Raw genomic sequence first — 23488 nt, 5'->3', positions numbered from 1 at the left:
TCAGGCGATGGCAACCCTTCCTAGACCTCTTGGATCAGAGATAGAAACTGAGGCCGTGACAGCAGCAACCCGGGAGGGGAGGGGAGGGCGGGAGGGAGGGGGGGGGGGAGGGGAGGGGAGGGGGGGCAAAGACGAAGGAAGTACGGTAGCGGTGGTGGCACGGGCAAGGCCTGCCCGAGGACGCTGCTAGAAATGATAAGTTGGTCTGTCGGTTCGCCGGCGGGGGGGGACGCGCGGTAGGGGGGGGGGAACTTTTTTCTTTTTTTGTTAAGTAGGGGGGTTTGACTTTGTTTTGTTATAATTTAAATGTAAATGTAGGGGGGGTTAAAATGTTTGTATTTTGAAAAATTTCTTCAATAAAAATTATTTAAAAAAAAAAAAAGGTTTTCTTTGTTCAAGCCAGGTGCATTCTATTTGGCTCACCACTTAATTTGGATATGGCCTCTTCGATTTCAGTCGAGAGAGAAAGCCGGAATTTGTATCTTTCGGGATGATCTCCCCTATCTTATTGAGTGAGTTTCTGCTCTCTGTTCTGTGCATCCAACTCTACCCTACCGACTTGCAAAAACTTTGCATCATAGCTGATTCACCTCACCTGTCTGCACGCACTGTAACGTGAGAGTGCCCTTGTCCGCACTCTCAATCACCAGAGCTATTTCCATGGCTTTCTCTGGGGAAATCTTATTCTCAGCTAGCAGCCTTTTCTGTATGCTTATGTTATTCATGCCACAAACTAATCTGTCTCGCAACATGTCACTCAGCAATAATCCAAATTCGCATGGTTCCATCAATTTTCTTAAGTCTTGCCATGATCATCTTGTCACTATCATCTCCCCTGGGTTCCTTACAGCAGTTAACTGAAAACACTGCATGATGATAAAGATATGGGTTTAAAATGGTCCTTTATCAATGTTACAAGGTTGTCAGAAAGTATCAGGTGTTTCTGGAGATGTTAAATTTCTAATGAGATTGTAAATTTGGGGTCCACATACCGTAAAAAGAATACAACTCTCGGTGAAATATGTTTCTTTTCATGCCAGTCTGAAATGGGGATCCTCTTATCCTGAGATTATGCCCCTAGTTTTAGATACTCCAGGTTGAGGGAACAACCCTTCAGAACCTACTTTGTAAATCCCTCTCAGAATCTTACAACTTTCAATGAGATCACCTCCCGTTCTTCTGAATTTCAGAAAATATTGGCCCATTCTACCGATGCTCTCCTCAAACTACAATACCTTCGCCACAGGAATCAATCTTATGATTCCGTACCAGCCTTCCCGAACAGGCGCCGGGATGTGGCGACTAGGGGCTTTTCACAGTAACTTCATTTGAAGCCTACTTGTGACAATAAGCGATTTTCATTTTCATGAAGAAGGTTCATGAAAATATTTTTTTCCGTCCTTCCATAAGTATAGAGACCAAAACAATACAGTAATCCAGGTTTGGGCTCAACAAAATCCTGTACAACTTTAGCAAGACCTCATTACTCTTTCACTCAAGCACTCTTTAGGGGTTTGAAAGGAGAATGAATTGGGTAGATATAACGCAGGCAGCTGATTCACTATCACCCACTTTTTACAATCACCCATGACAAATATTACCCCCATAGGTTGAGTTGGGTGCATACAATTGATGCAACTTTTTGTAACACCACTAAACGGAGCTGGGGTAGATATTCTGATTTGGAAGTGTAAATTTTCAAATCATCAATCATTTTCTCTCATGGTTGGAGATTTTCTATCCACATGTACAGGCTTAATAAATGAATCCAGTAATTTATTTTTTCATTATTGGAAGAAGTCGGCATCCTGGGATTTGAATAGTAATAAAATATGGAGCTGAAGTCTAGTCTCAGTAATGGTGAGCACAATGAAACTATCAGGTTGTCGTAAAACCCCATCTGGTTCATTAAACCATCTCCTGACAAGTAGGGAAAATACAAATTGTCTCCTTTTTTCCACTGAAGGCAGTAACTTGTTCTGTGACATAGTTCCACTGACACCAGTGTTTCTGCACTATTTTTCCAAGTCAACAATTATTCATTCTTAAACTTTGAACTAGAGCAGTGAGCATCAGTATGCTATCATAGAGATATTTTTTAAAGACTACATTCAGAGAAGGAGAGCCCCTTTTACAATAAATTCCCTACTGACATAATTCTTGAAGAAGCACAGGACCATCAAAAGCGCAGGTAGGATTTAGCATCTGCATTTGGATCCAGCCAAACAGAAGGAGCATGTCTCAGATTTGGGGGCAAGAGCCAGGTCATACAAAATTAGAAAGAAAGCTACACATTAAATCATTTTAAATATCAGTGATGTGGAGATGCTGGCGTTTGACTGGGGTGGGCACAGTGACTGGAGTGGCCTCACCTAATGAAGGAGCTGCGCTCCGAAAGCCAGTGATTCCAAACAAACCTGTTTAAATATCAGGGCCAGGAAAAGGGGCACAGCAGGTATGGATTAAATTATTATTTCTTAAAAATGTTTTTACATAGATTTACATAGAATTAACAGTGCAGAAGGAGGCCATTCGGCCCATCGAGCCTGCACCGGCTCTTGGAAAGAGCACCCTACCCAAGGTCAACACCTCCACCCTATCCCCATAACTCAGTAACCCCACCCAATACTAAGGGCAATTTTGGACACTAAAGGCAATTTATCATGGCCAATCCACCTAACCCGCATATCTTTGGACTGCGGGAGGAAACCAGAGCACCCGGAGGAAACAAATTTTATTCAAGATTCTTCAATAATTTTTACAAAGCACTACAAAAAAAGAAAACAATGCAGAGAAAACAAAGCAATATATCAACAAAAACCACTTAACCCTCGAACCAACTAAAAATTTAACAAACAAAACTAAACAAAGTGGGGCATACGCCCCAAAAAATATAACGTGAAATCAACCCACCCCTCCCCCCCGGGTTGCTGCTGCTGCTGACTTCCACCTGTCGTTCCGCGAGAAAGTCAACGGTTGCCACCGCCTGGAGAACCCTTGTAAAGACCATCGCAAGGCAAACTTTATCTTCTCCAACCTGAGAAACCCCGCCATGTCACTGACCCAAGCCGCCACGCTTGGGGGATTTACGTCCTTCCACATTAACAAGAGCCTTCTCTGGGATACCAAGGAGGCAAAGGCCAGAACTCCGGCCTCTTTCAACTCCTGCACTCCCGGACCGTCCGATACCCCAAATATCGCTATCCCCCAGCTCGGTTTTACCCGAGTATCCAAGACCTTGGACATAGCCTTTGCAAAACCCTTCCAAAATTCCGTAAGTGCCAGGCATGCCCAGAACATATGGGCATGATTTGCTGGGCTCCCTGAACACCTCACACACCTGTCCTCTACCCCAAAAAACTTACTCATTCTCGCCCCTGTCATATGTGCCCGATGCACCACTTTAAACTGAATCAGGCTAAGCCTGGCACAAGATGAGGAGGAATTGACTCTGCCCAGGGCGTTAGCCCACAGGCCCTCATCTAGCTCCTCGTCCAGCTCCTCCTCTCACTTGCCCATCAGCTCTTCCACTGAGGTTTCCTCCGCCTCCTGCAACTCCTGGTATATTTCTGATACTTGGCCTTCTCCATGTCCATTGCCGCTACCACTTCTGCTACCACCTCCGAGGGTATCATGATCACATTCAGGAGCCTTCGCACATTCGTATTCAGCTGTCTGCCCTTCACAGACCCCGTCTGATCCTCATGAATCACTTCCGGAAATCCTCAATCCTACTGGCCAGGATCTTGGCCAACAGCTTGGCATCCACATTGAGAAGCGAAATTGGCCTATAGGAGCCGCATTGCAATAGGTCCTTATCACGCTTGAGGATAAGCGAGATCAAAGCCTACGACATCGTCGGGGGAAGGATTCCCTTTTCCTTAGCCTCATTAAAGGTTCTCAGCAACAGCGGGCCCAACAGCTCCGAGAACTTTCTGTAGAACTCAACGTGGAACCCATCCTTCCCCGGGGCCTTGCCCACCTGCATACGCCCCAACCCCTTACCTAGCTCCTCCATCTCAATCGGAGCGCCCAATCCCTCTAACCGTCCTTCCTCCACCTTTTTCCTCCACCTGGACCAAACCTGAGTTGGTCCAGGAACTGTCACATCCACCCCCCCCCCCCCCCCCCCCCCCCCCGGGGGGTTCTGACTCGTACAATTCACCATAAAAGTCCTTAAAAACCGTGTATATTTTAGCTGGACTCCGCACCGTGTTCCCCTCCTAGCCCTAATTCCCCCAATCTCCCTCGCCGCCTCCCTCTTCTGCAGCTGATGTGCCAACATCCGACTTGCCTTCTCCCCATACTCATAAACTGCTCCCTGTAGCTTCCTCAACTGGGCCTCAGCCTTCCCAATGGTTAGCAAGTCAAACTCCGTTTGGAGGCTCCGGCGCTCCTTCCGCATCCCCTCCTCAGGGGATTCTGTAAATCTCCTATCCACCCTCAGTATCTTCCCCACCAATCTCTCCCTCTCCATCCTCTCCCTCTTCTCCCTGTGGGCTCTGATTGAGATTAACTCCCTCCTGACAACTGCCTTCAGCGCCTCCCAGACCACACTCACCGACACCTCCCCATTATCATTGGCCTCCACATATCTTTGGATGCACTCCCGGACCCGCCCACAGACCCCCTCGTCCACCAGTAGTCCCACGTCCATTCGCCACAGCGGGCGCTGGCCTCTCTCTTTCCCCATCTCCAGGTCCACCCAGTGCGGGGCATTGACCGAGATCGCAATGGCCGAATACTCCGCCCCTCCACTCTCGGGATTAGCGCCCTGCTTACCACGAAAAAATCTATCCACGAGTAAGCCTCGTGTACATGGGAGAAGAAGGAAAACTCCCTCGCCCTTGGCCTAGCAAATCTCCACGGATCCACTCGCCCCATCTGGTCCATGAACCCCCTCAGGACCTTAGCCGCTGCCGGCCTCTTACCCGACCTCTATCTAGACCGATCCAGTGCCGGGTCCAGAACCATATTGAGGTCCCCCTCCATTATCAAACTACCTGTCTCCAGATCCGGGATCCGACTCAACATCCGCTTCATGACCCCGTAATCGTCCCAGTTTGGGGCATACACATTCACCAGCACCACCCGGGCCCCCAGCAGTCTGCCACTCACCATAACGTATTGAACCCCTTTATTTGCCACAATACCCACTGCCTCAAATGCCACCCGCTTACGATCCCCCGGTTTTTCGCATCCAGCCCCGAGTGAAAAACGTGTCCCACCCATCCCTTCCTCAGCCTAGTTTAATCCACGATCTTCAGGTGTGATTTCCGTAGCATGCCTACGTCTGCCTTCAGCCCTTAAAGTGCGAAAACACCCGGGCCCTCTTGACCGGCTCATTCAAGCCTATCACGTCGTCCGTCCGTCCCCCCCCCCCCCCCCCCCCCCCGTCCCCCCCGACTAGCCATCTCCCTTTTTAGGCCAGCCACGTGCCCGCACCTCCCGCACTCTCCAGCCCCCCAGTTGGAGGCTCCCCGCCGCGACTCTCATTCTTATCATCAACTCCCCCTCAATCAGCACAGCAGCAACCCAGTTCCCCCTCCCTAACCCCCCTTCCCCAGCCAAGCAACTGCTTAACCCCATCTATCCTCCCTAATGCACTCCTGTAAGTCAACTGACTCATGCTGACCCCGGCCGCTCCCACCTCTGCCTCCAATCTCCTTTTGGATTTCCCATCCAGATCACCAGCTCTCACCCACCAAAGTGGGGTAATGAAAGTCCCCTCCCCTACACCCCTTATAAACCAATGCGGACATCGAACACAGTACCGCCCCCACACTTCAGGTACCGCCCCCACCATTTCACGGAAAAAAGCCACGCTCCCTGCCTGGGCCGGCCCCACCCCCTGTGGCGCAGCTCCTCTCAACTGCAACCTCACCCCAATCCCACACAATCCCAAGAAAACGCGGGGGAAAAACCCCACCCAAACAAGCATCTCCCTCACCAACATCCCCCATAACATATTGCAAACCATCAATTCAAGTCCAGCTTCTCGTTTTTGATGAAAGTCCACGCCTCATCTGGCGTATCAAAATAGTGGTGTCGGTCCTGGTATGTGCCCCACAGTCTCGCTGGCTGTAACAGCCCAAACTTCACCCCCTTCCCGTGGAAAACCACCTTAGCCCGGTTGAATCCTGCCCGCGTCTTGGCCAGCTCTGCACTTCAGTCCTGATAAATACGGATCTCGGTATTCTCCCACCTGCTGCTCCGCTCCTTCTTCGCCCATCGCAAGACACACTCCCTGTCGGTGAAGCGGTGGAATCTCACCACCATCGCCCTCGGCCTCCTGGCCAGGACTCTGTGCGCTCCATCCAGCTCCAGGGGCATCGGACAGGCCCCCGCACCCATCAGCGTACTCAGCATCGTGGTCACATACACCCCAGCATACGACCCTTCCACGCCTTCAAGGAGACCCAGAATCCTCAGGTTCTGCCTCCTCGACTTATTCTATAGGTCCTCCAGCTTCTCCTGCCATTTTTTCTGAAGCGCCTCGTGCACTTCTACTCTAACCGCCAGGCCCAGAATCTCGTCCTCATTGTCAGACGTCTTCTGCTGCACCTCCTTGATCGCCGTCCCCTGCAGCTTCTGGGTCTCCACCAAACTTTCAATCGACGCCTTCATAGGGGCCAACATCTCGGCCTTCAAGTCAGCAAAGCAGCTTTTTAAAAACTCCTGCTGCTCCCGAGACCACTGGGCCCACGCTGCCTGGTCCCCGCCCGCCGCCATCTTTTTTTCCGCGCCCGTTCTCCTCTCTGCTCTAAAGCCACTTTTTTGACCGCTCCGCTCCTGGTCCACTCCATGCAGTACTGGGGGACCCTCACTGCTACCTTCCCACACCGGGAATCGTCGACCAAATGCCGCTGAGGCAACTTAAAAGAGCCCGAAAGCCCGCTATCGGCGGGAACTGCCGACCGTGCGACCTACCCAGGCATAGCCGCAACCAGAAGCCCAGGTATAGATTAATAACAACAAGTCCATGCAAAGTTGGGGCATGACTCAACTAACTGGAACATGGATAGATGAGATTGGATAGTATTGCCACCTGTTCAAGGTCCTTAATCGAAAGATATAGTTATCATGCTAGGTTTTGGAGAGTGGGATATTTTTACTCTGGAAAGACTTGATTGAGATATTTAAAACATGAAGGTCTAGACATTATCAATGTGGTAGAATTTCTGAATTTGATTGGTCAAGAAATAGGGGACCTGCCTCTAAGTTACATAACCATATAACTAGGTTACAGATTTACCTTTCTCTGCAGGTCACCAACATGTGGATTAGGTCCCCAATTCATGTAATAAACATGGATAAACTGGAATTCACTGCAAGTTCCAGACGGAGGCAAATATCACCGTGTACAAAATATTGGTGGGTTATTAGTGACATGCTTCATGATTATGATTGTCACGGCCTCCTCCAACTTGTTTTGATTTCATTCGTGAATCAGAAAGGTGCTCCTGAATTTCCTTTCCCCCTGAATTTGGGGTACTTTAATTTTTTGTTTGCCACCCACCGTGGCTGCTGGTGGGTGGAAGAGCATTGGGGTCATCATAATTAATTGTGATACGACTACATATGACAGACTTGATCAGCTGCTCTTTCTCTGCTTGTCATCTTGTATGCTTTTTTTGTAATTATAAATATTTAGGTGTTTCTGTAAGAACAGAGAAGATGTTAGGCGGTAGAAAGGACGTTTGAGGACTCGTCTACTGAGGTAGTATGGGCCGAGGTTAGGAACAGGAGAGGCGAGGTCACCCTGTTGGGAGTTGTCTATAGACCTCCGAATAGTTCCAGAGATGTAGAGGAAAGGATTGCAAAGATGATTCTCGACAAGAGCGAGAGTAACAGGGTAGTTGTTATGGGGGACTTTAACTTTCCAAATATTGACTGGAAATACTATAGTTCGAGTACTATAGATGGGTCAGTTTTTGTACAGTGTGTGCAGGAGGGTTTTCTGACACAGTATGTAGACAGGCCAACAAGGGGCGAGGCCACATTGGATTTGGTACTGGGTAATGAACCCGGCCAGGTGTTAGATTTAGATGTAGGTGAGCACTTTGGTGATAGTGATCACAACTCGGTTATGTTTACTTTAGCAATGGGCAGGGATAGGTATATACCGCAAGGCAAGAATTATAGCTGGGGGAAAGGCAATTATGATGCTATTCGGCAAGATTTAGGATGTATAGGATGGGGAAGGAAACTGCAGGGGATGGGTACAATCGAAATGTGGAGCTTTTTCAAGGAACAGCTACTGCGTGTCCTTGATAAGTATGTACCTGCCAGGCAGGGAGGAAGTTGTCGAGCAAGGAAACCGTGGTTTACTAAGGAAGTTGAAGCACTTGTCAAGAGGAAGAAGAGGAAGATAAGTTAGGATGAGACATGAAGGCTCAGTTAGGGCACTTGAGAGTTACAAGTTAGCCAGGAAGGACCTAAAGGGAGAGTTAAGAAGAGCGAGGAGAGGACACGAAAAGTCGTTGGCGGATAGGATCAAGGAAAACCCTAAGGCTTTCTATAGGTATATCAGGAACAAAAGAATTACTAGAGTAAGATTAGGGCCAATCAAGGATAGTAGTGGAAAGTTGTGTGTGGAATCAGAGGAGATAGGGGAAGTGTTAAATGGATATTTTTCGTCAGTGTTTACACTGGAGAAAGACAATGTTGGCGAGGAGAACACTCAGGTTCAGTCGACCAGGCTAGATGGAATTGAGGTTCAAAAGGAGGAGGTATTAGCAATTTTGGAAAATGTCAAAATAGATAAGTCCCCTGGGCCAGATAGGATTTATCCTAGGATTCTCTGGGAAGCCAGGGAGGAGATTGCAGAGCCTTTGTCCTTGATCTTTATGTCGTCTTTGTTGACAGGAATAGTGCCGGAAGACTGGAGGATAGCAGGGGAGTAGAGACAACCCTGGTAATTATAGACCTGTGAGCCTTACTTCGGTTGTGGGTAAAATGTTGGAAAAGGTTATAAGAGATAGGGTTTATAATCATCTTGAAAAGAACAAGTTGATTAGCGATAGTCAACACGGTTTTGTGAAGGGTAGGTCATGCCTCACAAACCTTATTGAGTTTTTTGAGAAGGTGACCAAACAGGTGGATCACGGTAAAGCGGTTGATGTGGTGTATATGGATTTCAGTAAGGCGTTTGATAAGGTTCCCCACGGTAGGCTATTGCAGAAAATAAGGAAGTATGGGATTAAAGGTGATTTAGTGGTTTGGATCAGTAATTGGCTAGCTGAAAGAAGACAGAGGGTGGTGGTTGATGGCAAATGTTCATCCTGGAGTTCAGTTACTAGTGGTGTACCGCAAGGATCTGTTTTGCGGCCACTGCTGTTTGTCATTTTTATAAATGACCTGGAAGAGGGTGTAGAAGGATGGGTTAGTAAATTTGCAGATGACACGAAGGTCGGTGGAGTTGTGGATAGTGTTGAAGGATGTTATAAGATACAGAGGGACATAGATAAGCTGCAGAGCTGGGCTGAGAGGTGGCAGATGGAGTTTAATACGGAAAAGTGTGAGGTGGTTCACTTTGGAAGGAGTAACAGGAATGCAGAGTACTGGGCTAATGGCAAGATTCTTGGTAGTGTAGATGAACAGAGAGATCTCGGCATCCAGGTACATAAATCCCTGAAAGTTGCCACCCAGGTTAATAGGGCTGTTAAGAAGGCATATGGTGTGCTAGCCTTTATAAGCAGGGGGATTGAGTTTCGGAGCCACAAGGTCATGCTGCAGCTGTACATAACTCTGGTGCGGCCGCACCTGGAGTACTGCGTGCAGTTCTGGTCACCACATTATAGGAAGGATGTGGAAGGTTTGGAAAGGGTTCAGAGGAGATTTACTAGGATGTTGCCTGGTATGGAGGGAAGGTCTTACGAGGAAAGGCTCAGGGACTTGAGGTTGTTTTCGTTAGAGAGGAGAAGGCTGAGAGGTGACTTAATAGAGACATATAAGATAGTCAGAGGGTTAGATAGGGTGGACAGTGAGAGTCTTTTTCCTCGGATGGTGATGACCAACACGAGGGGACATAGCTTTAAATTGAGGGGTGATAGATGTAGGACAGATGTCAGAGGCAGTTTCTTTACTCAGAGAGTAGTAGGGGTGTGGAACGCCCTGCCTGCAACAGTAGTAGACTCGCCAACTTAAAGGGCATTTAAGTGGTCACTAGATAGACATATGGATAAAAATGGAATAGTGTAGGTCAGATAGGCTTCAGATGATTTCAAAGGTCGGCGCAACATCGAGGGCCTAAGGGCCCGTACTGCGCTGTAGTGTTCTATGTTCTATATTTCAAAGCATTTAAGTATCCAGATGTTAGCTCAAGTACGAGACTCAGTCACACCAAGTTTAATTAAACAGTGACACAAGAGGCTTGAGAAAAGGAACATTGGCAAACACACAAGACTTAAAACACATCATAGGTTACCTGACTGCAGAACAGCAAGAGCAAAGCCAAGAAACTGGGCCTGGAATTCTATGTCAGATGCACCAACCATAATGATATCTTTAGAGACTGTGAGGTATACCTATACAAAGGAAAGGAACAGATTGTATCCTTATGTTTGTATTCCAATTTGTAAAGCACCAAGTAATAAGAAAATTCACACCTTTAGATGCATTAGACAACAGGTTTAAATGAAGGTAGATTTTGTTTCTTCAAAACAAATGTGTAGAGTTCTTGACACATAAGCCAAAATTCCAACAAGGCTAAAAAGTGTTAAACAATGCCAGACACTTCTCGAAAGATAATGTTACGCACGCCTGGTTAGCTCTCAACAGTGGTGAAGAGGCTGGGCCAGATGCCATAAATTATTTAAGCTTGAAGACTGTGCAGAAAGATTGATTCGTTCGGAGAGTGATAATCTAAGAAATGGCGGGGCAGTACAGTGGCGCAGTGGGTAGCATTGCAGCCTCATGTCGCTGAGGTCCCAGGTTGATCCCAGCTCTGGGCCACTGTCCGTGTGAAGTTTGCACATTCTCCCCGTGTTTGCGTGGGTTTCACCCCCACAACTCAAAGATGTGCAGGCTAGGTGGATTGGCGACGCTAAATTGCCCTTAATTGGAAAAATGAATTGGGTACTCTAAATTTATTTTTTTAAATCTAAGAAATAGGGAATGGTTATTTTATAACCAAACTTTATCAAAGAAAAGAAAACAATATTTAAACTTACTTCAGCTAACACGAACAGATTACATGCAGTTTCTTAACTTTAACACACAAGTTCCAAGTAAACACTGTACATGAACATGCAGATCTTGTTCCGCTTATACAAACAAGCAAAGGCAATTCTTGACTTTACAAAACATTTTTCTTGTTAGGGACATTGGTTCAGAATATTTCTCCCAAGTCTGTCTTGGTGGCAGCTTTCACAACCTCCCTGGTTGATTCCACAGCCCTCTCTGTAACTGTTCAAACAGCACATTTTTTCCCTCTCTCTAAGCTCTGCCCAGCCGTTCAAACAAAGATTCTCACCGGAGGTGGCAAGACGTGAATCCATTATTGTCATCTGGGCTGTTTAGTTTCCCATTCCTGTTTCTACAAAAGAGCAGACCTATGCCATTCATATGCAACTAACCTTCCATTGACGGGCACATAGGTCATCAGACTCTGTGATGGGTGAATGGCTTATCAAACAAAGTTGTCCAGAAGGACAATGGATCTTGAGTGGATCATCCTGGCTGAAACGAGACATCCTGTGTATTCCCACGAGCGAGGTTAAGTTGAAAAGGACACGGTAACTTCAGCTGTGGGTGTATCCCTCTGGGTCTGCTTCTAGCATTCTTTCCCCTCAATCTATTGAACCCCTAAATTGCCTGCTACATCTTGGACCCGATTTCTGGACCCAAGTTCCCAATATCTCCCTATCATGACAATAATGATATGGATAGCTGATCTGATCCAATGAGGGATAAACAGAGAAACTGAGGGCAATTAAGCGTGGCGAATCCACCGAACCTGTACGTCTTTGGACTGTGGGATGAAACCATAGCACCCGGAGGCAAACCACGCAGACACGTGGAGAATGTGCAGACTCCGCACAGGCAGTGACCCAAACCAGGAATCGAACCTGGGACCCTGGAGCTGTGAAGCAACTATGTTCATCACTGTGCTACAACAATGGACTGTGTCCGGGTCATATGCAATTATATTATTTTCAATCGACATTGTTGATGTTGTTATTGTTGATCCAACATCAGTTATTATCTTAAATGCCCAATTTAATATTTCACTCTTCTAATTTTACACAAGAGGTTTCACACTGGCAAGGAGTTGAAGCTCAAAAAGTGGTGCAGGAAATTTATGCTTCTTGGTTTCCCGACCATATGCTCCTATCTCGCTGAGAATAAAACGCTAGAACTGCACATGCATGACATTGGCAACAAATGCAGCCTAATTTTAAACAAGAATGACCCAAAGAACAAATCATCTGCGATTGGGCTCATTAAGCATTTTCAGTAGTTCTACCAATTCTGAAGCCTGGCACATGGCAGCAAGGGTAGTACCTCAAGCAAAACAAAAGGGAACAATGTAACTGAAGGCAATAAAATGTTCAAACTGAAGATTGTCAGAAAATAGATGATCATATGGGCAGCACGGTAGCATTGTATGGGCAGCACGGTAGCATTGTATGGGCAGCATGGTAGCATTGTGAATAGCACAATCGCTTCACAGTTCCAGGGTCCCACGTTCGATTCCGGTTTGGGTCACTGTCTGTGCGGAGTCTTCACATCCTCCCCGTGTCTGCGTGGGTTTCCTCCGGGTGCTCCGGTTTCCTCCCACAGTCCAAAGATGTGCAGGTTAGGTGGATTGGCCATGATAAATTGCCCTTAGTGTCCAAAATTGCCCTTAGTGTTGGGTGGGGTTACTGGGTTATGGGGATAGGGTGGGGTTGTTGACCTTTGGTAGGGTGCTCTTTCCAAGAGCCGGTGCAGACTCGATGGGCTGAATGGCCTCCTTCTGCACTGTAAATTCCATGATACTATATCCAAATGTCTCTTAAAAGAGACAGTACAGGACTGTTAAAAGGAAAGGAAACGGTGAAGTATAACAAATAAAGAGACACCTATTAATGATAAAGAGCATCTGTTCAGAAGAGTAGGACAACACATGAACTTTTGATTTCTCTTCAGTAATAGTGCAAGCATCATAATGTTCATTAAGTTACCATCTTTCCTGTCTTTTCCTCAGATTAAATTTTCTACCACATTGGAAAACAGGATTAAACACATATTATTTTGAAATCTTTCCAAAATACTATACAAAATTAGATGTTAAAATTTCTGTAAACATGACCAGTTCACATTTACATTTGAAGGCACTGTCCTGTTACTTACTTCAACCACTTGCCTTGCGACATCACTCTGATGCTCTGATGTCTCCATCTCTGTGCCTGGAACGTGCAGAAATTGCAACACTTCTTTATCGATCCAGCCTGCATTTCTTTCAAGAGCCAAAAGATAAGTTCTATCATCCGTACAGAACTGGAAATAGAAATCAGAAAACAAAGTGCTGTTTAATAGAACATAGAACAGTACAGGCCCTTCATCCCACGATGTTGTGCCGACCATTTATCCTAATCTAAGATCAACCTAACCTACACCCCTTCAATTTACTGCTGCCCATGTGCCTGTCTAAGAGTCGCTTAAATGTCCCTAATGACTCTGACTCCACTACCTCTGCTGGCAGTGCATTCCACACACCCACCACTCTCTGTGTAAAGAACCTACCTCTGACATCTCCCCAACACCTTCCTCCAATCACCTTAAAATTATGTCCCCCCGTGACAGTCATTTCTACCCTGGGGAAAAGTCTCTCGCTATCTAGTCTATCCATGGCTGTCATCAACTTGTACACCTCTATCAAGTTACCTCTCTGCCTTCCTCGTTGCAGTGAGAAAAGCCCTAGGTCCCTCAACCTTTCTTCATAAGACATGCCCTCCAGTCCAGGAACCATCCTGGTAAATCTCCTCTGTACCCTCTCCAAAGCATCCACATCCTTCCTGTAATGAGGCAACCAGAACTGGACACAATATTCCAAGTATGGTCTAACTAGAGTTTTATAAAGCTGCAACAAAATCTCGCGGCTCTTAAACTCAATCCCCGTGTTAATGGAAGCCAACACACCATACGCCTTCTTAACAATCCTATCAACCTGGGACGCAACTTTGAGGGATCTATGTACATGGACCCAAAGATCCCTCTGTTCCTCCACACTTCCAAGAATCCTGCCTTTAACCCTGTATTCAGCATTCAAATTCGATCTTCCAAAATGAATCACTTCACATTTATCAAGGTTGAATTCCATCTGCCACTTCTCAGCCCAGCTCTGCATCCTGTCAATGTCCTTTTGTAACCTGCAACAAACCTCAACACTATCTACAACTCCACCAACCTTCGTGTAATCGGCAAACTTACTAACCCACCCTTCCACTTCCTCATCCAAGTCATTTATAAAAACCACAAAGAGCAGGAGTCCCAGAACAGATCCTTGCGGGACACCACTGGTCACCGACCTCCAGTCGGAATACTTCCCATCCACTACCACTCGCTGTCTTCTTTCGGCCAGTCAATTCTGTATCCTGACAGCCAAATTTCCCTGTATCCCATGCCCCCTAACTTTCTTAATGAGCCTACCATGGGGAACCTTATCAAATGACTAAAATCCACATACACCACATCCACTCCCCAAGCTTCATCAATGTGTCTCGTCACATCCTCAAAGAATTCAATGAGGCTTGTGAGGCATAACCTGCCCCTCACAAAGCCATGCTATCTTTAATCAAACTATGTTTTTCTAAATAATCATAAATCCTATCTTTCAGAATTCTTTCCAATATTTTGCTCACCAAAGACGCAAGACTGATGGGTCTGTAATTCCCAGAGATTTCCATATTCGCTTTCTTGAATAGGGAAACAACATTCGCCTCCCTCCAATCATCTGGTACTACTCTAGCGGAGAGCGAGGAAGCAAAGATCATCGCCAACGGTGCAGCAATCTCCTCTCTCGCTTCCCGTATTAACCTTGGGTATATCCCGTCAGGCCCAAGGGACTTATCTATCTTGATGATTTTCAAAATTTCCAGCACATCCTCCTTCTGAATATCAACCTGTTCGAGTCTATTAACCTGGTTCACTGTTCTCATGGGCAACAAGGTACCTCTCTCTAGTGAATACTGAACCAAAGTATTAATTTAGGGCCTCCCCATCTCTTCAGGCTCTAGGCATAAGTTCCCTCCACTATCTCTGATCAGCCCTACTCTCGCTCTTATTTGCCACACAAGTGTAGAATGCCTTGGGGTTTTCCCCAATCCTTCCTGCCACGGCTTTTTCATGCCCCCGTCTAGCTCTCCACAGTCCATTTGTGAGTTCCTTCCTGGCTACCTTGTAACCTTCTAGAGCCGAGTCTGATCCTTGCTTCCTCAACCTTATGCAAGATTCCTTCTTCCTCTTGACCAGTAGCTCCATTCTCTTGTCATCCAAGGCTCCTTCACCTTACCATTCCTTACTCGTCTCAGTGGGACAAAACTATCCAGCACTCACAGCAAGTGATCCTTAAACAACCCCCACATTACTGTTGTGCATTTCCCCCAAGAACAAATGTTCCCGCTTTATGCTCCTCAGCTGTCTAATAACAGTATAATTTCCCCTCCCCCAATTAAATACCTTCCCATACCTCTCCATGACTCTGGTAAAGGTCAAGGAGTTGTGGTTACTGTCGCCAAAATGCTCTCCCACCGAGACATCCGACACCTGGTCTGGTTCATTGCCGAGCACCAAGTCCAATATGGCCTCCCCCTAATCGGCCTATCTACACATTGAGACTGCAGCTGTGGTGCACTCCCTAATTAACAGTGCCACACCCCCTCCTCATTCTTCTGAAAACATCTAAACCCCAGAACATCTAATAACCATTCCTGTCCCTGTGAAATCCATGTCCGTAATGGCCACAACATCGTAGTTCCAAGTAGTGAACCATACTCTAAGCTCATCTCCCTTATTCCTAACACTCCTTGCATTGAAACAGACACACTTTAACCCATTCCACTGCGTGCAACTTTGCCCTATAACAGTCTATCCTTCCTCAGACTTGCTGCGTACTATTTCTGCCTGTTCAACAGCTACTCTATCTTCTGATCCATAGGTCTGGTTCCCATCCCCCTACCAAACCAGTTTAAACCCTCCTGAAGAGCTCTAGCAAACCTCCCACCCAGGATATTGGTGCCCCTCTAGTTTAGGTGCAATCCGTCCTTCATGTATAGGTCCCACCGAGACGTCCGGTGGCGGCAATGCGGAGCTAAGCCGCACATTCGGCAGCTCCCGCTGAAAACGGACTTTGGGGCTCTTTTCAGGGCCCCCAACGGCGCTGTGTTCTCGGCGTGGGAAGAGGACAGGAGTTGACCCCTACGGTCCTATGGTCCGGACCAGGAGTGAGGTAAGGAGAAAAACGGAGAAAGCACCCCTGAAAAAGCGGGGGAAGGAAGACAAAATGGCGGCCGGCAGAGACCCGGAGGACTGGAGGCAGTGGGCTCAGGAGCAGCAGGCGACTCTGCTGTGCTGCTTCCAGGAGCTTAAGTTGGAGCTGCTGGAGTCGTTGAAGGTAACCACCAGGGAGCTGATGGAGACCCAGACAGCCCAGGGGGCTGCGATCCGGGAGCTGCAGCAGCAGGCCTCCGAAAGGGAGGATGAGGCCGTGGCCGTCGCGGGGAAGGTGGAGAGGCACGAGGCGCTCCATAAAAGATGGCAGGAGCGGTTCGAGGAGCTAGACAACCGGTCAAGGAGGAAGAATTTGCGGATCCTGGGCCTCACGGAGGGGCTAGAGGGGTTGGACCTGGCGGCCTATATGGTGGTTATGTTAAACTCGCTGATGGGGGCTGGGTCCTTCCAGGGGCACCTGGACTTAGAGGGGGCCCATAGAATTCTAGCTAGGAGGCCCAAGCCGAAGGAGCCGCCTCGGGTGGTGTTGGTGCGGTTTCATCGGTTCGTGGATCGTGAGTGTGTGCTCCGGTGGGCCAAGAAGGAGCGGAGCAGCAAGTGGGAGAACACGGAGGTGCGGATCTTCCAGGACTGGAGTGCGGAGGTGGCGAGGCGGAGGGCCGGGTTGAACCGGACGAAGGCGGTGCTCCATAGACGGAGTGTGAAGTTCGGCATGTTGCAGCCGGCGCGTCTGTGGGTCACCTATAAGGATCGGCACCATTATTTTGAGTCCCCGGAGGAGACGTGGGCCTTTGTGCAGGCCGAGAAATTGGACTCAAACTGAGGGTCTAAGATGGGGGATGCTGTATAATACTGTATTTGTATTTGCTTGGTTTAATGCAAGATGTGGGTTGGCCTTAGGGTGGGTGGGGTGATGTCGATTTGTCTTCTCTGTATGGGTTTTTCTGTAGGGGTCTGGTGGATGGGTTCGGGCAGGGGGGTAAACGGGGAGTTCGGGGAGCTGGTGGGTGGGGGGGACTGACAATGGGAGTTGCCCTAGAGGAGGCAGGGCCAGGCAGGGTGAAAGCGCGGGCTTTCTGCGGGTTTCCCGCGCTGGGAGATGGTGGGGTCGGGGCTGAGAAGCGCGAGTCGGTGCTAGCTGTTTTCTTTTCCCGCGCAAGAGCAGGGGGGGGAGACGGGACCCATTGACGGACACAATGGAGGAGGGGTAGTCCCACGTGGGGAGGAGTCGGAGGTAGGGCGGGAGTCGCCGGGGTCAGCAGAAGTTAGTTGGCTCACGGGAGTGCTATGGAGGGAGGGGCGTGGCTAGGAGGGGTCCTAGCCTTGGTTTTGGGGGGGGGGGGGGGGGGGGGGGGGGGGGGTACTGGGTTGCTGCTGAAACGGTCAGGAAGGAGCTGGAGGATGCAGGGGGTGCTGGGGGAGGAGGGGGGGGGGGGGGGGGGTTTGCCACCGTGGGAAACTGGCAGAGCGGGGGACGCTGGCCGGTGGAGGGCAAGGATTGGGGTATGGCTAATCGGCAGGGGAGGGGGGCAGGGAGCCCTCTGATCCGGCTGATAACCTGGAATGTGAGGGGGCTGAATGGGCCGGTCAAACGGGCCCGGGTATTTGCGCACCTGAAGGGCTGAAGGCGGATGTGGCCATGCTCCAGGAGACACACCCGAGAGTGGTGGACCAGGTTCGGCTGAGGAAGGGATGGATGGGCCAAGTATTTCACTCAGGGCTGGATGAGAAGAGTAGGGGGGTGGCGACCCTGGTGGGGAAGAAGGTGTCGTTTGAGGCGTTAAATGTGGTGGCTGACAGTGGCGGGAGATATGTGATGGGGAGTGGTGAGCTGCAGGGGGAGTGGGTAGTGTTGGTGAATGTTTACGCCCCAAATTGGGACGATGCGGGGTTTATGCGGCGTATGTTGGGCCGCATTCCGGACCTGGAGGTGGGGGGCCTGATCACGGGGGGGGGGGGGGGCTTCAACACGGTACTGGATCCCCCATTGGATCGATCCAAGTTCCGGACGGGTAGGAGGCCGGCGGCGGCTAAAGTGTTATGGGGATTTATGGACCAGATTGGTTGGGGGGGGGGGGGGGGGGGGGGGGGGATCCCTGGAGGTTTGCGAGGCCAAGGGCCGGGGAGTACTCGTTTTTCTCCCACGTACATAAGGCCTGCTCGAGGATTGATTTTTTTGTCCTGAGCAGGGGGTTGGTTTCGAGGGTGGAGGATGTGGAATACTCCGCCATTGCCATTTCGGATCATGCCCCGCACTGGGTGGACCTCGGGCTGGGGGAAGAGAGGGATCAACGTCCGCTCTGGCACTTGGAGGTGGGGCTGCTGGCAGATGAGGAGGTGGCAGAGAGGGTTCGGGGGTGTATCGAGAGGTACCTTGAGGCCAATGACAACGGGGAGGTCCGAGTGGGGACGGTCTGGGAGGCATTGAAGGCGGTGATGAGGGGGGAATTGATCTCCATCCGAACCCATAGGGAGAAGGGGGAGCAGAGGGAGACGGAGAGACTGATAGGGGAGATGGTGCGGGTGGATAGGAGATATGCGGAGGCTCCAGAGGAGGGATTGCTGGGGGAGAGGCGTAGCCTTCAGGCCAGATTCGACCTACCAGAAAGGCGGAAGCTCAGTGGAGGAAAGCACAGGGGGCGGTGTATGAATACGGGGAGAAGGCGAGCAGGATGCTGGCACACCAGCTCCGAAAGCGGGACGCGGCCAGGGAGATTGGGGGAGTGATGGATAAGGCTGGGAAGGTGGTGCGGGGGGGGAGTAGATGTTAATGTGGTCTTCAGAGACTTCTATGGGGAACTGTACCGGTCGGAACCCCCGGTGGAGGGGGGTGGAATGGGGCGCTTCTTGGACAAGCTGCGATTCCCGAGGGTGGAGGAGGAGCAGTTGGTGGGACTGGGGGCGCCGATCGAGCTGGAGGAGGTGGTCAAAGGGATAGGGAGCATGCAGTTGAGGAAGGCGCCGGGGCCAGACGGGTTTCCGGCGGAATTTTATAAAAGGTATTTGGACCTGTTGGTTCAGACCTTTAACGAGGCCCGGGGGGGGGGCTTTGCCCCCAACTATGTCATGGGCGCTGATTTCCTTGATCCTGAAGCGGGACAAGGACCCTCTGCAGTGCGGGTCATATAGGCCGATTTCGCTGCTAAACGCCGACGCTAAGCTGCTGGCAAAGGTCATAGCCACTAGAATAGAGGATTGCGTGCCCGGGGTCATTCATGAGGACCAGACGGGGTTTGTGAAGGGAAGGCAGTTGAATACGAACTTGCGAAGGCTCCTCAATGTCATTATGATGCCGGCCATGGAAGGGGAGGCGGAGATAGTAGTGGCATTGGATGCGGAGAAGGCCTTTGATAGGGTTGAGTGGGAGCATAAGCTCAACCTCACATGGGGCAGCACGGTAGCATGGTGGTTAGCATAAATGCTTCACAGTTCCAGGGTCCCAGGTTCAGTTCCCGGCTGGGTCACTGTCTGTGCGGAGTCTGCACGTCCTCCCCGTGTGTGCGTGGGTTTCCTCCGGGTGCTCCGGTTTCCTCCCACAGTCCAAAGATGTGCGGGTTAGGTGGATTGGCCATGCGAAACTGCCCTTAGTGTCCTAAAAAATAAGGTTAATGGGGGGGGTTACTGGTATTGGTATACGTTGGCTTGAGTAGGGTGATCATTGCTCGGCACAACATCGAGTGCCGAAGGGCCTGTTCTGTGCTGTACTGTTCTATGTTGGTGGAGCAGATGGAGGAGGAGTTTAAGAGGTGGGATATGTTACCGCTGTCACTGGCAGGGAGGGTGCAGTCAGTTAAGATTTTTTTTAAAAATAATTTTTATTGGAATTTTTTACAGAAAATATAAAAACAAGTATAGCAACAAGTAGTAATATGCAACTAACAGCCCCGTAACACCCACAATTCACCCCAAACCGTAACATCACATGTATCACACTCCCCCCACCCCAACAAGAAAACTTAACCATAAATTAAAATTAAATAAATCAAATTTAAATAAAATAAGCAAACATAATCAACGTTCCTCCCCCCCCCGGTTGCTGCTGCTGCTACTGTCCCAGTACCCTATCGTTGAGCCAGAAAGTCGAGGAAAGGTTCCCACCGTTTAAAGAACCCTTGCACCGATCCTCTCAGGGCGAATTTGACCGTCTCAAGCTTAATGAAGCCCGCCATGTTATTGATCCAGGTCTCCACGCTTGGGGGCCTCGCGTCCTTCCATTGTAGCAAAATCCTTCGCCGGGCTACTAGGGACGCAAAGGCCAGCACACCGGCCTCTTTTGCCTCCTGCACTCCCGGCTCTACCCCAACCCCAAAGATCGCAAGTCCCCATCCTGGCTTGACCCTGGATCCCACCACCCTTGACACTGTCCTCGCCACCCCCTTCCAGAACTCCTCCAATGCCGGGCATGTCCAGAACATATGGGCATGGTTCGCTGGACTCCCCGAGCACCTGACACAGCTATCTTCACCCCCAAAGAACCTACTCATCCTCGTCCCAGTCATGTGGGCCCTATGCAGCACCTTGAATTGAATGAGGCTAAGCCGCGCACACGAGGAGGAAGAATTTACCCTCTCCAGGGCATCAGCCCATGTCCCCTCATCGATCTGTTCCCCCAGTTCCCCCTCCCACTTAGCTTTCAGCTCCTCTACTGACGCCTCTTCCACCTCCTGCATAAGCTTGTAGATATCAGATATCTTCCCCTCCCCGACCCAGACCCCCGAGAGCACCCTGTCACTCACACCCCTCGCGGGGAGCGCAGGAAATCCCTCCACCTGCCGTCTAGCAAATGCCTTTACCTGCAGATATCTAAACATGTTTCCCGGCGGGAGCCCAAATTTCTCCTCCAACTCCCCCAGACTCGCAAACCTTCCGTCGATAAACAGGTCCCTCAGCTGTCTAATGCCCGCTCTATACCACCCCTGAAATCCCCCATCCATGTTCCCCGGGACGAACCTATGGTTCCCCCTTAACGGAGCCTCCATCGAGCCCCCCACTTCTCCCCTATGTCGCCTCCACTGCCCCCAAATCTTGAGGGTAGCCGCCACCACCGGACTCGTGGTATACCTCGTGGGAGGGAGCGGCCACGGCACCGTTACCAGGGCCCCCAGGCTTGTATCCCCACAGGACGCTCTCTCCATCCGTTTCCATGCTGCCCCCTCCCCCTCCATCACCCACTTACGCACCATCGACACGTTGGCCGCCCAGTAGTACCCCGAGAGGTTGGGCAACGCCAGCCCCCCCCCCCCCCCCCCCATCTTTACTCCGCTCCAAGAAGACCCTCTTCACCCTCGGGGTGCCATGCGCCCAAACAAATCCCATGATGCTGCTGGTCACCCTTTTAAAAAAGGCCCTAGGGATAAAGATGGGCAAGCATTGGAAGAGGAACAAGAACCTCGGGAGAACCGTCATTTTGACGGATTGCACTCTGCCCGCCAGCGATAGCGGCACCATGTCCCACCTTTTAAATTCCTCCTCCATCTGTTCCACTAGTCTGGTGAAGTTAAGCTTATGAAGAGCCCCCCAACTCCTGGTCACCTGCACCCCCAGGTACCTGAAACTCTTCACTGCCCTCCTAAAGGGGAGCCTCCCGATTGCCTCCTCCTGATCCCCCGGGTGATGCAGTCCGTTAAGATGATGGTGCTCCCTAGGTTTTTGTTCCTGTTCCAGTGCCTCCCCATCCTTATCCCGAAGGCCTTTTTTAGGAGGGTCAACAGGAGTATCACAGGATTTGTGTGGGCGCATGGGACTCCGAGGGTGAGAAGAGTGTTCCTGGAATGAGGCAGGGATAGGGGGGGCTGGCGTTGCCCAACCTCTGTGGGTACTATTGGGCTGCCAACGCAGCGATGGTGCGTAAGTGGGTAATGGACGAGGAAGGGGCAGCATGGAAGAGGATGGAGGCGGCGTCATGTGTAGGCACGAGCCTGGAGGCGCTGGTAAGGGCGCCGTTGCCGCTCCCTCCAACGAAGTATACCATGAGCCCGGTGGTGGCGGCTACCCTCAAAATTTGGGGGCAATGGAGATGGCATAGGGGAGAAGTGGGGGGCTCGATGGAGGCCCCGATACGGGGGAACCATCGGTTTGTCCCAGGGAGCATTGATGGCGGATTTCTGGGCTGGCACAGGGTAGGGGTTAGGAGGTTGAGGGACCTGTTTGTGGAGGGGAGGTTCGCGAGCTTGGGGGAGTTAGAGGGGAAGTTTGGGCTTCCCCCGGGGAACATGTTTAGGTACATGCAGGTGAGGGCGTTTGCCAGGCAGCAGGTGGAGGGGTTCCCCTTGCTGCCCCCACGAGGGGTGCGGGATCGGCTGCTCTCGGGGGTGTGGGTTGGAGGAGGGAGGATTTCGGACATATACCGGGTGATGCAGGAGGTAGACGAGGCCTCGGTGGAGGAACTGAAGGGTAAATGGGAAGAGATGCTGGGTGAGGAGATTGAGGAGGGGATGTGGGCGGATGCCCTGGAGAGAGTGAATTCCTCCTCTTCCTGTGCGAGGCTGAGCCTCATACAGTTCAAGGTACTGCATAGGGCCCACATGACTGGGACAAGGATAAGTAGGTTTTTCGGGGGCGAGGACAGGTGTGCTAGGTGCTCGGGGAGCCCAGCGAACCACGCCCATATGTTTTGGGCGTGCCCAGCGCTGGGGGAGTTTTGGAAGGGGGTAACAAGGACGGTGTCGAGGGTGGTGGGATCCAGGGTCAAGCCAGGCTGGGGACTCGCAATTTTTGGGGTTGCAGTGGAGCCGGGAGTGCAGGAGGCGAAAGAGGCCGGTGTTCTGGCCTTTGCATCCCTAGTAGCCCGGCGGAGGATCTTGCTCCAATGGAAGGATGCGAGGCCCCCAAGCGTGGAGGCCTGGATCAATGATATGGCGGGGTTTATTAAATTGGAGACGGTGAAATTTGCCCTGAGGGGATCAGTACAGGGGTTCTTTAGGCGGTGGCAACCTTTCCTGGACTTCCTGGCGGAACGGTAGGGAAATAGGCCAGCAGCAGCAGCAACCCCGGGGGTGGGGCTTGGATCGGTGGGAGGGAGAACTGTGTACATGGGTTTGTGGGATGTGGC

At 50.3% G+C, this 23488-nt stretch overlaps 1 protein-coding gene across 7 annotated transcripts in view; it reads right to left on the bottom strand.

Annotated features, from left to right (window-relative positions):
- Nucleotides 1-23488, bottom strand: part of ncapg2 (non-SMC condensin II complex, subunit G2) — a 147981-nt gene that overhangs the window by 33071 nt on the left and 91422 nt on the right. For all 7 annotated transcript variants that reach the window (XM_038798367.1, XM_038798366.1, XM_038798370.1 and 4 more), the window contains 2 exons: nucleotides 13339-13485; nucleotides 10430-10529 (listed from right to left, as the gene is read on the bottom strand). In XM_038798367.1, coding sequence (XP_038654295.1) covers nucleotides 10430-10529; nucleotides 13339-13485 — 247 coding nt within the window. The remainder of the gene's footprint in view (nucleotides 1-10429; nucleotides 10530-13338; nucleotides 13486-23488) is intronic.

Source organism: Scyliorhinus canicula, chromosome 5 (genome assembly GCF_902713615.1).
Source record: "Scyliorhinus canicula chromosome 5, sScyCan1.1, whole genome shotgun sequence".
NCBI lineage: Eukaryota > Metazoa > Chordata > Chondrichthyes > Carcharhiniformes > Scyliorhinidae > Scyliorhinus > Scyliorhinus canicula.
The sequence above is the reverse complement of the archived record's forward strand: the minus strand, read 5'-3'. Positions and strand labels throughout refer to the sequence as shown.